The following is a 14621-nucleotide window of genomic DNA, read 5'->3' as shown; positions in this document are numbered from 1 at the left end:
ATTAGAAAGTTTATGCTCGCTCATTGTGGTAAATAGAATCTGCTGATCATTCTTCGAGAACTTTTTGTGAATTTCTTGAAAAATCTCTTGTTGCAAATATGGATATTTATCCGATGTTTTGCTATGTCTCTGCAGTTATTCTTTTCTTTGCTTGTGTTGTTGTATTGCGCACTGCTTATGTGTTAAAAAGAAAGAGAAATCCTGGTCCACTGGACAGAAGAAAACCTGTTAAAGTTATGGTAGTCGCAGGCTCAGGTACGACATGTTTCTTCCGTTGGTCACGCAAAGATAAGCCCGGTGCTTACCCGTATATACATGTATAGCCATGTATGGGGTGTGTGGGACTTTGAAAAGGTCTGTTTTTGGATTAACGTGAACTTTTGGCAGTTCAAAATTTTAATTGATGCATATTTTTGAGGCGGGGGGGGGGGGGGGGGGAGGCGGTTTAGGCTAGGGGAAAATTGGTGAAACAATAACCAGAACTCCATGACTTAGTCTATTTTTAGGTATTTTAGGAACAATTCTTACTGTATGTCACATTCTCTCTGGTGCCCAGGCACTGCTCGGGCATGCACACCAGTGAGTGATGGCTTTTAGTAGCACCCAGGGTGCATTCCGTGTACGCGCCACACGGAAGTTGTACCAAGTTTTATTAAAGGTCTATGCCAAAATCCTTTATTATTCATACCTAAAATAAATCGTCTGTACAACAGTTAAAAGATGCTGAGTACTATTGTAAGCAAACTGGTATGTCGCACAATAATTTTGAAATCCATGCCAAAGATCTTCGCATAACCTACGTAGAACTCAGCCTGGATTAGTGTATGGGACATTCCAAAAAATTTTGAACCCCCTTTAGAAGGCAACCTCTGTTACAGAGCCTGTCAAAATATTTTTTAAAAGAATCCGACAAAAAGTTGAACCCCTTGGATGCAAACGGCAAAGGTGCCTTCAACAGTATAATATCTTAATTTTCTTTTCTTTTTTTTTAATTTATTTATTAATTTTTAATTTAAAGGTGGCCACACAACCGAAATGATGAGACTTATGGGATCACTCTCTTTCTATTACCAACCACGTATTTATGTTGTTGCTGAAACTGACAAAATGAGTGCAGAAAAAATTAATAGTTTTGAGAAGACTAAAAAAGGGAAAGATAAGGAAAGTTTAGAGGTATGATGAACAACCAACTGTCTTGTAGTTAAGTTGATGATTTTATTCTAACTGATTTAATTTCTGTTATCACATCATCAACACTATCATGATAGTTACCGTCATCATCGTCATCATTATCACTGTTAGCTGACTTATAGAAATATGTTGGTTCATGACCACTAGCTTCCTTCAATGTTCTCCATGTAAGCTGGTAGTGTCTGAGTATGACTTGGATGTAAAAAAAATTATTTATGTTCATAAGGAAATACATACTACTTATTAACCGAGAGTGAGGTCATTACAGGGGAATCTCAGACCGAGGCCTTGATGTATTGATCGAGCAACAGCGAGGTCAATACATCAAGGTCGAGGTCTGAGTTCCCCTGTAATGACCGAACGGACGAGGTTAATAAGTTATTTATTATATGGCCTTTAAGCTCTATTCAAAAAAAGAGTATAATCAAGGGAAAAAACACTGGAGGTAACACTCGCTCTCCCTCTCTGTGGCTCTCTCCGTCGCTCATACTAAAGAAGTATCGGTATGCTTATATTTTTCTTTCAGTTATTGAAAAGATAGTTATATTTTGTCGGCATTTTTTGTTGTTTTTGCCCCTCGCTAGTAGCTTTTACTCACAACTCAAAGCCTGTTTTCTTTAACAAGAAAATAATGCCTGCTCAGCAGCCAATCAGAGCGCGCGTACTATTGTAGCCATATAATAATTTAATTGAAAATACTGGTAGGTACTAGACAGGTTTGGTCTGCAAAACATTACACATGGAACTTCAGCATTTTTTTGCAGACACAACCTGTACATGGTACATTTTTTTTACTTTATTATAGGAGATTAGTTCTTGTGTTAATTAAGGTATTTGAAATTAACGCCACTAAAATTAATGCGAATTGAAGGAAAAATTACTTCCCAGTAAAGGAAATCAACGCGAAAGACAGGTTAACATAAAAAGAAAGAAAATACAACGTACAAAGAAAAACACTTGTTGATGTACTCACACAAAACAACAGGAACAAGTTAATTTCACCACGAGGCATATAATCCGAGATGGAAACAATGTTCATGATACTTTACCCAAACGTATGAGTTAAGCGGAGGAACTTGACCACTTTAAGCATTCTTCACAGTTTCAGTGATACTTGTAGATTTCCACCCTGATGAAATAATGCTTTTTCCAAGGAGATTACAATGTCTGGACTGTATAGAGAAATTGGGGCCAAAATGATGGAAATTAAGGTCACAGAAATTAACGCTCCATTAATTAATGGCATGGAAATTAATGTTGAAAAAAGTTCATGTAACTGAAGTAAACGCCAATTTTTGAAATTCGCGTTAATTTCCTATAATAGGGTAATTTATGCACTGACATGTAAATGTATCCACATACAGTAAACGTATCTGGCACTGGAAATTCATCTTCAGGTGAGAACAAGTAAGTTGAAATCATAGCATACTGAGTATATTTGTTTGTTGATTGTGTTCTTGCTTTCTTTTACCTATAGTTTAAAATTCTGAGAATTCCACGAAGCAGAGAAGTACGCCAGTCATGGCTTTCTACTGTATTTACCACATTGAATGCCATGGCCTTTTCATTTCCTGTTGTGCTGCAGGAGAAACCAGAATTGGTAAATAACAGTTCAGAACTTTAACCTTATAATAATAATAAACTACATGTACATTTCAAGGCAACTCTATTGCATACTCTCAATAAACCTTTTACTCTTAACAGTAAAAGTTGGTGTTGGCCAAGTGGCCCATACCACCATACACCCTGTAGCTTACCTCAGTTTTTGAGATACATGTACACTGTAAGTGACTAGGAGTGTTCCTGCTCTCCCTTCACTCCCTTGATTAGAATGCAGGGTTACCCCAATTTTTTTTTGCAGGGTTGCCCCTGCATTAAACTCTTCTGGGTGGAGAGAGGCACTGTTAGATTTGCACCAAGTCGCCCTCTATTGGTGAGCGAAGCGAGCCGAAAAGCGTCACAAAGCGACGACCGTGAAGGACTTTAAGAAAGTCTAAGGCACTGTGAGAGTGAAGTGACTTGCTCGTGAACACAACACAATGACCCCAGCCAGGGTTCAAACCTGGACACTCGATGTGGAGTCTAGCATTAATACATGTAATTACAGTGTATAGTCAGCACGCCTGCCATTAGTACAGTGTATAGTCACAATCATTTTAATAAAATTAAATACATGTTTGTTAACTGTTTAATCAATCAATCAATCAGAAACTTTATTAATGTGTCTAAAAGAGTTCTTAAGAATTTGCCTTTATTTCCCTTTTAGCTTCTTTGTAATGGACCTGGAACATGCATTCCAATTTGTGTAGCAGCTTTTATATTAAAGGTAAGGCCAGCCTAAATCTGTTACTGATTCAAGTTGAGAGTGAATTTAGCAAAATCAGTGATAAGTATTTATTTAACTTTTTTGATTATTTTTCTTCCCTTCAGGTTGCTGGCTTTAGAGATATTACAATGGTGTTTGTGGAAAGTATCTGCCGAGTGAAGACTCTGTCACTTTCTGGAAAAATTATGTACTACATTGCAGATCACTTTCTAGTTCAATGGAAACAGCTTCAAATGAATTTCCCAAGAGCAATCTACCTTGGACGGCTAGTGTGACAGTCACACAACCGCTCATTGTCTTTTTGTGCTGTTTGAAGTTTTGTTGACAGACAACAATAAAAGGCAGATGCATCTTCTAAGAAGACTTTAGAATTTAGTCGTGGTCCTGGCAGGGCCATATTTGTGAGCTACATGATTGTGTACATTTGTTTAAGCAAGGGGGGGGGGGGGGGGTTATAAGGATAAACAATAAAACTGATGAAAATATATAATTATAACATGAATGGAAGAATGTAGAGAGGAGATACAAATAATAAAAAGTATATTTTGGAGTCGCTGAGTTCAGTTTGTGTTTCCAATGTGCCTTAAATTTTTATTTGATAGTCATAAGCCTTGGTTGAATCTAGCCATTTGTACTCCTGTGTCCTATCTTGAGGGTTGAAGATGGGGGAGGGGAGGGTTGCTATGGAATTTCGACAGTAATGACTTGAACAAGGAGCCAAAAAAATACTTGTGGAAAAAGGATCACAGGCAAACAAATAAGCAAACAAACAGGAATGAAAACAAAACAAAAACTCTTGCCTCCCCCACCCACAAAATTCCCAAAATCCACCAAAAAATAAAACGGTCCATTTTTAACATTTCATTTTTTTTTAATGATTCTTTTTCAAACTACAATTTTGAGCTCTTTGTCAATAATTTATACCCTTAATAGGTTGGTTGTAATAGTGACCAAAATTAGAAACTTTTAAAAAAATGTTAAACGCTAAAAGATTTTTAGATGGACCTTCTGTGATGAATTCCCTTAAAAAAATAGCGGGACATCCCCTGACCAAAATGTCTTAAAAATGGACTTTTTAAAAAAGTCTCCCAAGCATCAGTGTGTTAATAAGCCGCTTTTAGGAAGCGTTACATTTTCTCTGTAGTGTGTCCAACAGCAGACACGAAACCATGAAATTTGCAGGTTGAAAACACAGACATTCCGTAAAATCCCGGTTATAACCCCCCCCCCCCCCCCCCCCCCGTTTATAAGACACCTGGTTATAGGCCCATCTACCTGGAAATAAAACAAATATATATACTGATCCAGTGATAAGCCCCCCCCCCCCCCCCTCCCAGATATAAGCCCATCTCTACTGAATTAAATGATCTATGATTAAATTTACTCATAAGACAGAGTTAAACATTTAAGTATTTTATATTCATGCAGCAATAACAGATCACTCCGTGGGCTGGCTCTCAAATGGTTTTCAACCCTTGAACTTTCTGTGTCTTTTTACTCCTTTATCCATAATCAAACCGTCATTCTTGTGTTACTCTCAGTTTTACTGTGTGTCATAGTTAAACTATTTGTAATCTGTTTTATCACAACTTACCCTTCTCTCATTCAATAATAAAACTCCACTCTGGGGAGTTGTTCGCACCTCTCACTTAGCATTGTATAGCCAGGGCTATGAAAGTGCTACGGAAATAATATTTGGATGTAGTGTGCGATTTGGAACAACGGAACTGACTTGAATGTTATTTTCCTCGCAACTTTTTACAAAAAAATTAAATATTACAACCATTTTAATGTTTACAATTGTATACGTTTTTGTAAATTATATTATATTTTGAGAATAGACGCCAAGGGAACCGTTAGGTTTTCTAGTTGCCCCATGTGTCAAAGTAAGTTAAATTTGAATAACAGGTGAGGAACCAGAAAAAGCGAAGAAAGAAAAGCAAAAAAAGAAAAAGAAAAAAAATCAAGAGTACATATCAACAAAGATTGTATTGAACAAGCATTGCATATTATAAAGGGACAAATGTTGAGGGGTTAAATGAAGTTTGAGAAGTCTGAAGAGATACGTTCAAGTCTACGAAGAGTTCTCGAAGTGCTTGTATAATTTGAGTGCGGACACATGAAAGCCTGTCAAAGCCGCCGAGGTGCGAAATTCAGCAAGAAATACACAGCAGCTGCATGCACAAGTAAACGACAAAGCTATATGCTTATCGCGTTTTTGTAAGAATACGTCAAAGCCTGTACGATTCAAATTGTCAAAATGCTAAAAGAATAAAAGAGGAAGTTGTTTCTTATGCAAGACATGCTCATCCGCCAAATTAAAACATCCGAACTGCGAAAATTATTCAACATTATGACAGACGACAGTACTATCAGAAAAAGCACTTTTATGCTTACAGTGTAAGTTGACATTTTCAACCTATTTGCCGTCATAAATGTTTTCCTTATAGGGACTGGTTGTCACTGAACGATAGAGACTGATCGAATTTAAATGTGAGACGCAATTCCATTCGTCGGAACAAGAGGACTTAGTTTATGATTGTCGCAAATTATTTTTTCACGGTAAATTTGGTTTAAAAGGGATTCATCCCAATTTTTAATCCAGCTCCAAAGGAATTGAATAAGGAAGTGCTTCATGAGCCACCTGACTGAAAATGACAATTTTGGCCCTTGTGTTAAAATTCCACGGCACGTAGATAAAAGCTTATTTTCACCAATCTAGATTGAAATATCACCAGTAGATTTAAGTTTGTTTTCACTCCAGATCTAGCAAAACCGGCCACTGAAAATGACGAATTTGGGCCTTTGTATAAAAATACCACCACGTAGATTAAAGCTTATTTTCACTCCAGATCCAGCAAAACCGGCCAGTTTCAGACTTGAAATCTACCAATTGGCTCTTTTTGAAAAAACGGAATCACGTGGATTCATCCTAATTTTCACTCCTGGTCTAAAAGAATCGTATGGGAAAGTGCTACATGAGCCACTGAAAATGAGGATTTCGGACCCTTGTGTTAAAATAACACCACCAAGTTTAAGGCTATTTTCACTCCAAATCCAGCAAACCCGGCAAGTTTCAGACTTGAAAACTACAGTTTGGGTCTTTTTGAAAAAATGGCATCACGTGGATTCAGTTCATCCTAATTTTCACTCCAGGTCCAAAAGCCTGTCGTATGGGAAAGTGCTACATGAGCCACTGCAAATGATTATTTCAGTTAGTTAAAACTTATGTTCACTCCTGATCCAGCAAAACCGGCCAGTTTGACACTTAAAACCTACAGTCGGGGTCTTTTTGAAAATCTGCCATCTTGTGGATTCTTTCTAATTTTCATTCCTTGTCGAAAAGAATGCTATGGGAAAATGCTACATGAGCCAATAAAAATGACGATTTCGGGCCTTTGTGTAAAAATACCACAACGTAGACGAAAGCTTACTTTTGCTCCAGATCCAGTAAAATCGACCAGTTTCAGACTTGAAAACTACAGTTTGGGCCTTTTTGAAACAATGGCATCATGTGGATTCATCCTAATTTTCACACCAGGACCAAAAGAATCGTATGGGAAAGTGATACATAAGCCACTGAAAATGACGATTTGGGGCCGTTGTGTAAAAATACCACCACGTAGATTAACGCTTATTTTCACTCCACATCCAGCAAAAACGGCCAGTGTAAGACTAGAAATCTACAGTTTGAGTCTTTTTGAAAATCCGCAATCGCGTGGATTTATCCTAATTTTCTCTCCTGGAGAAAAAAAATCAAAAAAGGAAGTGCTACATGAGCCACTGAAAATGACGATTTTGGCCTTAGTTTTAAAATACCACAACGTAGATTAAAGCTTATTTTTACTCCAGATCAAGCAAAAGCGGCCTGTTTCAGACTTGAAATCTACAGTTTAGGTCTTTTTAAAAATCCGCCATCACGTGGATTCATCTTAATTTTCACTCTAGGTCCAAAAGAATCTTATGGGAAAGTGTTACATGAGCCACTGAAAATGACGATTTCGGGCCCTTGTGTTGAAATACCACCACATAGATTAAAGCTTATTTTTAATCCAGCTCCAGCAAAACCGGCCAGTTTGAGACTTTGAAATCTACAGCTTGGGTCTTTTTGAAAATGTGTCATCACGTGGATTCATCATAATTTTCACTCCAGGTCAATAAGAATCGTATGGGAAAATGCTACATGACCCACTGAAAATGACGATTTCGGACCCTTGTGTAAAAATACCGCCACGTAGATTAAAGTTTATTTTCAATTAAGATCCAGCAAAAGCGGCCAGTTTCAGACATGTAATCTACAGTTTGGGTCTGTTTGAAAATCCACCATCACGTGGATTTATCCTAATTTTCTCTCCTGGTGCCAAATAATCAAAAAAGGAAGTGCTTTATGAGCCACTGAAAATGACGATTTTGGCCCTAGTGTTGAAATACCACCACGTAGATTAAAGCTTATTTTTTACTCCAAATCCAGCAAAACCGGCCAGTTTGAGACCTGAAATCTACAGTTTGGGTCTTTTTGAAAATGTATCATCACGTGGATTCATCCTAATTTTCACTCCTGGTCCAAAAGAATCGCATGGGAAAATACTACATGAGCCACTGAAAATGACGATTTCGGGCCCTTGTGTAAAAATACTACCACGTAGATTAAAGCTTATTTTCACTCAAGATCCAGCTAAAGCGGCCAGTTTCCGACATGAAATCTACAGTTTGGTTCTGTTTGAAAATCCGCCATCACGTGGATTCATCCTAATTTTCTCTCCTGGTGCAAAATAATCAAAAAAGGAAGTGTTACTTGCGCCACTGAAAATGACGATTTTGGCCCTTGTGTTAAAATATACCACCATGTGGAGTAAAGGTTATGTTTTATCAAGATCCAGCAAAAGCGGCCAGTTTGAGACTTTGAAATCTACAGCTTACGTACAGCTTGGGTCTTTTTGAAAATGTGTCATCACGTGGATTCATCCTAATTATCACTCCAGGTCCAAAAGAAACGTATGGGAAAATGCTACATGAGCCACTGAAAATAAAGATTTCGGGCCCTTGTGTGAAAATACCACCACGTAGATTAAAGCCTATTTTCACTCCAGATCCAGCAAAAGCTGCAAGTTTCAGACTTGAAATCTACAGTTTAGGTCTTTTTCAAAATCAGCCATCAGGTGGATTTATCCTAATTTTCTCTCCTGGTCCAAAAGAATCAAAAAAGGAAGTGCTACATTAACCACTGAAAATGAGCGATTTTGGCCCTTGTGTTAAAATACCACCACGTAGATTAAAGCTTATTTTCACTCAAAATCCAGCAAAAGCGGCCAGTTTCAGACATGCAATCTACAGTTTGGGTCTTTTTAAAAATCCGCCATCACGTAGATTCATCTGAATTTTCATTCAAGGTCCAAAGGAATCGTATGGGAAAATGCTACATGAGCCACTGAATTAAATGACGATTTCGGGCCCTTGTGTAAAAATACCACCACGTAGATTAAAGCTTATTTTCACTCCAGATCCAGCAAAACCGGCCAGTTTGAGACATGAAATCTACAGTTCGGGTCTTTTTGAAAATGTTTCATAGCGTGGATTCATCCTAATTTTCACTCCTGGTCCAAAAGAATAGCATGGGAAAATGCTACATAAGCCACTGAAAAAGACGATTTCGGGCCCTTGTGTAAAAATACCACCACGTAGATTAAAGCTTATTTTCACTCAAGATCCAGCAAAAGCAGCCAGTTTTAGACATGCAATCTGCAGTTTGGGTCTTTTTAAAAATCCGCCATCACGTGGTTTCATCCTAATTTTCAGTCAAGGTCCAAAGGAATCGTATGGGAAAATGCTACATGAGCCACTGAATTAAATGACGATTTCGGGCCCTTGTGTAAAAATACCACCACGTAGATTAAAGCTTATTTTCACTCAAGATGCAGTAAAGGCGGCCAATTTCAGACATGCAATCTACAGTTTGGGTCTTTTTGAAAATCCGCCATCACGTGGATTCATCCTAATTTTCTCTCCTGTGCAAAAGAATCAAAAAAGGAGGTGTTACTTGAGCCACTGAAAATCACGATTTTCGCCCTTGTGTTAAAATACCACCAGATGGAGTAAAACCTATTTTTAATCCAGGTCCAGCAAAAGCGGCCAGTTCGAGACTTTGAAATCTACAGCTGGGGTTTTTTTGAAAATGTGTCATCACGGGGATTCATCCTTATTTTCACTCAAGGGCCAAAGAAATCATATGGGAAAATGCTACATGAGCCACTGAAAATAACGATTTCGGGCCCTTGTGTGAAAATACCACCACGTAGATTAAAGCCTATTTTCACTCCAGATCCAGCAAAAGCGGCTAGTTTCGACTTGAAATCTACAGTTTAGGTCTTTTTGAAAATCCGCCATCACGTGGATTCATCCTAATTTTCTCTCCTGTGCAAAAGAATCAAAAAAGGAAGTGTTACTTGAGCCACTGAAAATGACGATTTCGGGCCCTTGTTTAAAAATACCACCGCGTAGATTAAAGCTTATTTTCACTCAAGATCCAGCAAAAGCGGCCAGTTTCAGACATGCAATCTACAGTTTGGGCCTTTTTGAAAATCCGCCATCACGTGGATTTATCCTAACTTTCTCTCCTGGTGCAAAATAATCAAAAAAGGAAGTGCTACATTAACCACTGAAAATGAGCAATTTTGGCTCTTGTGTTAAAATACCACCAGGTGGAGTAAAGCTTATTTTTATTCCAGATCCAGCAAAACCGACCAGTTTGAGACCTGAAATCTACAGTTTGGGTCCTTTTGAAAATGTATCATCACGTGGATTCATCCTAATTTTCACTCCAGGTCCAAACGAATCGTATGGGAAAATGCTACATGAGCCACTGAAAATGACGATTTCGGGCCCTTGTGTAAAAATACCACCACGTAGATTAAAGCTTATTTTCACTCAAGATCCACCAAAAGCGGCCAGTTTCAGACATGTAATATACGGTTTGGGTTTTTTTTTGAAAATCCGCCATCACGTGGATTCATCCTAATTTTCTCTCCTGTGCAAAAGAATCAAAAAAGGAAGTGTTACTTGAGCCACTGAAAATGACGATTTCGGGCCCTTGTGTAAAAATACCACCACGTAGATTAAAGGTTATTTTCACTCAAGATCCAGCAAAAGCGGCCAGTTTCAGACATGCAATCTACAGTTTGGGTCTTTTTAAAAACCCGCCATCACGTGGATTCATCTTAATTTTCATTCAAGGTCCAAAGGAATCGTATGGGAAAATGCTACATGAGCCACTGAATTAAATGACGATTTTGGGCCCTTGTGTAAAAATACCACCACGTAGATTAAAGCTTATTTTCACTCAAGATGCAGTAAAAGCGGCCAATTTCAGACATGCAATCTACAGTTTGGGTCTTTTTTGAAAATCCGCCATCACGTGGATTCATCCTAATTTTCTCTCCTGTGCAAAAGAATCAAAAAAGGAAGTGTTACTTGAGGCACTGAAAATCACGATTTTGGCTCTTGTGTTAAAATACCACCAGGTGGAGTAAAGCCTATTTTTAATCCAGATCCAGCAAAAGCGGCCAGTTCGAGACTTTGAAATCTATAGCTTGGGTTTTTTTGAAAATGTGTCATCACGTGGATTCATCCAAATTTTCACTCCGGGTCCAAACGAATCGTATGGGAAAATGCTACATGAGCCACTAAAAATGACGATTTCGGGCCCTTGTGTAAAAATACCACCACGTAGATTAAAACTTATTTTCACTCAAGATCCAGCAAAAGCGGCCAGTTTCAGACATGCAAGCTACGGTTTGGGTTTTTTTGAAAATCCGCCATCACGTGGATTCATCCTAATTTTCTCTCCTGTGCAAAAGAATAAAAAAAGGAGGTGTTACTTGAGCCACTGAAAATCACGATTTTGGCTCTTGTGTTAAAATACCACCAGATGGAGTAAAACGTATTTTTAATCCAGGTCCAGCAAAAGCGGCCAGTTCGAGACTTTGAAATCTACAGCTGGGGTTTTTTTGAAAATGTGTCATCACGTGGATTCATCCAAATTTTCACTCCGGGTCCAATCGGATCGTATGGGAAAATGCTACATGAGCCACTGAAAATGACGATTTCGGGCCCTTGTGTAAAAATACCACCACGTAGATTAAAGCTTATTTTCACTCAAGATGCAGTAAAAGCGGCCAATTTCAGACATGCAATCTACAGTTTGGGTCTTTTTGAAAATCCGCCATCACGTGGATTCATCCTAATTTTCTCTCCTGTGCAAAAGAATCAAAAAAGGAAGTGTTACTTGAGCCACTGAAAATCACGATTTTGGCTCTTGTGTTAAAATACCACCAGGTGGAGTAAAGCCTATTTTTAATCCAGATCCAGCAAAAGCGGCCAGTTCGAGACTTTGAAATCTACAGCTGGGGTTTTTTTGAAAATGTGTCATCACGGGGATTCATCCTTATTTTCACTCAAGGGCCAAAGAAATCATATGGGAAAATGCTACATGAGCCACTGAAAATAACGATTTCGGGCCCTTGTGTGAAAATACCACCACGTAGATTAAAGCCTATTTTCACTCCAGATCCAGCAAAAGCGGCTAGTTTCAGACTTGAAATCTACAGTTTAGTTCTTTTTGAAAATCCGCCATCACGTGGATTCATCCTAATTTTCTCTCCTGGTCGAAAAGAATCAAAAAAGGAAGTGCTACATTTACCACTGAAATGAGCGATTTTGGCCCTTGTGTTAAAATACCACCAGGTGGAGTAAAGCTTATATTTAATCCAGATCCAGCAAAACCGGCCAGTTTGAGACCTGAAATCTACAGTTTGGGTCTTTTTGAAAATGTATCATCACGTGGATTCATCCTAATTTTCACTCCAGGTCCAAAAGAATCGTATGGGAAAATGCTACATGAGCCACTGAAAAAGACGATTTCGGGCCCTTGTTTAAAAATACCACCACGTAGATTAAAAGTTAATTTTTACTCAAGATCCAGCAAAAGCGGCCAGTTTCAGACATGCAATCTACAGTTTGAGTCTTTTTGAAAATCCGCCATCTCGTGGATTCATCCTAATTTTCTCTCCTGGTGCAAAATAATCAAAAAAGGAAGTGCTACATTAACCACTGAAAATGAGCAATTTTGGCCCTTGTGTTAAAATACCACCAGGTGGAGTAAAGCTTATTTTTACTCCAGATCCAGCAAAACCGACCAGTTTGAGACCTGAAATCTACAGTTTGGGTCCTTTTGAAAATGTATCATCACGTGGATTCATCCTAATTTTCACTCCAGGTCCAAAAGAATCGTATGGGAAAATGCTACATGAGCCACTGAAAATGACGATTTCGGGCCCTTGTGTAAAAATACCACCACGTAGATTAAAGCTTATTTTCACTCAAGATCCAGCAAAAGCGGCCAGTTTCAGACATGCAATCTACGGTTTGGGTTTTTTTGAAAATCCGCCATCACGTGGATTCATCCTAATTTTCTCTCCTGTGCAAAAGAATCAAAAAAGGAAGTGTTACTTGAGCCACTGAAAATGACGATTTTGGCCCTTGTGTAAAAATACCACCAGGTGGAGTAAAGCCTATTTTTAATCCAGATCCAGCAAAAGCGGCCAGTTCGAGACTTTGAAATCTACAGCTGGGGTTTTTTTGAAAATGTGTCATCACGGGGATTCATCCTTATTTTCACTCAAGGGCCAAAGAAATCATATAGGAAAATGCCACATGAGCCACTGAAAATAACGATTTCGGGCCCTTGTGTGAAAATACCACCACGTAGATTAAAGCCTATTTTCACTCCAGATCCAGCAAAAGCGGCTAGTTTCAGACTTGAAATCTACAGTTTAGGTCTTTTTGAAAATCCGCCATCACGTGGATTCATCCTAATTTTCTCTCCTGGTCGAAAAGAATCAAAAAAGGAAGTGCTATATTAACCACTGAAATGAGCGATTTTAGCCCTTGTGTTAAAATACCACCACGTAGATTAAAGCTGATATTTAATCCAGATCCAGCAAAACCGGCCAGTTTGAGACCTGAAATCTACAGTTTGGGTCCTTTTGAAAATGTATCATCACGTGGATTCATCCTAATTTTCACTCCAGGTCCAAAAGAATCGTATGGGAAAATGCTACATGAGCCACTGAAAATAACGATTTCGGGCCCTTGTGTAAAAATACCACCACGTAGATTAAAGCTTATTTTCACTCAAGATGCAGTAAAAGCGACAAGTTTCAGACATGCAATCTACAGTTTGAGTCTTTTTGAAAATCCGCCATCACGTGGATTCATCCTAATTTTCTCTCCTGGTGCAAAATAATCAAGAAAAGGAAGTGCTACATGAGCCACTGAAAATGACGATTTTGGCCGTTGTGTTAAAATACCACCACGGTAGATTAAAGCTTATTTTCACTCCAGATCCAGCAAAAGCGGCCACTTTGAGACTTGAAATCTACAGTTTGGGTCTTTTTAAATTCCGTCATCACGTAGATTCATCCTATTTTCACTCCTGGTCCAAAGGAATGTTATGGGAAAGTGCTACATGAGCCACTAAAAATGGCGACTTCAGGCCCTTGTGTAAAAATACCGCTAGGTAGATTAAAGCATATTTTCTCTACTCATCCAGAAAACCGGCCAGCTTGAGAGTTGAAATGTACAGTTAGGGTCCTTTTGGAAATTCGCCATCACGTGGATTTATCCTAATTTTCTCTAAAGGTCGAAAGGAATCGAATAAGAAAATGCTACATGAAGCGCTGAAAATGACTTATTTGGGCCCTTCCGTTAAAAAACCACCACGTAAATTAAAGCTTATTTTCACTGTAGATACTGCAAAACCGACCAGTTTGGAGCTTGAAACTGTATAATTTGCGTCTTTTTGGAAAACTGCCATCACGTGGATTCATCCTAATTTTTACGCCAGGTTCAACAGAATCGATAAGGTAAGTGCTACATGAGCCACTGAAAATGACGATTTTGGGCCTTTGTGTTGAAATACCACCACGTACATTCAAGCGTACTTTCACTCCAGATCTAGCAAGAACGGCCAGTTAAACACTTCAAATGAACATCTTGAATGTTTTTCGAAATATTCCATCACGTCGATTCATCCCAATTTTCACTCCAG

At 38.5% G+C, this 14621-nt stretch overlaps 1 protein-coding gene across 1 annotated transcript; it reads left to right on the top strand.

Moving 5' to 3' along the window:
- Positions 1-60: 60 nt before the first annotated feature.
- Positions 61-4565, top strand: LOC144638579 (UDP-N-acetylglucosamine transferase subunit ALG14-like). Its single transcript, XM_078497769.1, has 5 exons — positions 61-255; positions 1019-1173; positions 2669-2791; positions 3458-3517; positions 3622-4565. The coding sequence occupies exons 1-5, from the start codon at positions 99-101 to the stop codon at positions 3790-3792; spliced, it is 666 nt and encodes a 221-aa protein (XP_078353895.1). The 5' UTR covers positions 61-98; the 3' UTR covers positions 3793-4565.
- Positions 4566-14621: the final 10056 nt, after the last annotated feature.

The sequence above is a fragment of the Oculina patagonica genome, chromosome 14 (genome assembly GCF_052425735.1).
Source record: "Oculina patagonica isolate OP01 chromosome 14, crgOcupat, whole genome shotgun sequence".
Lineage (NCBI taxonomy): Eukaryota > Metazoa > Cnidaria > Anthozoa > Scleractinia > Oculinidae > Oculina > Oculina patagonica.
This window is presented reverse-complemented; position numbering and strand designations above follow the sequence as displayed.

Bases quoted from the DNA above. Each gene is read 5' to 3' on its own strand.
- LOC144638579 (XM_078497769.1), top strand. From the start codon at position 99: ATGGATATTTATCCGATGTTTTGCTATGTCTCTGCAGTTATTCTTTTC. The intron at 1,174-2,668 runs GTATGATGAACA...TTTTACCTATAG, and splicing joins AAGATAAGGAAAGTTTAGAG to TTTAAAATTCTGAGAATTCC. The intron at 3,518-3,621 runs GTAAGGCCAGCC...TCTTCCCTTCAG, and splicing joins TAGCAGCTTTTATATTAAAG to GTTGCTGGCTTTAGAGATAT.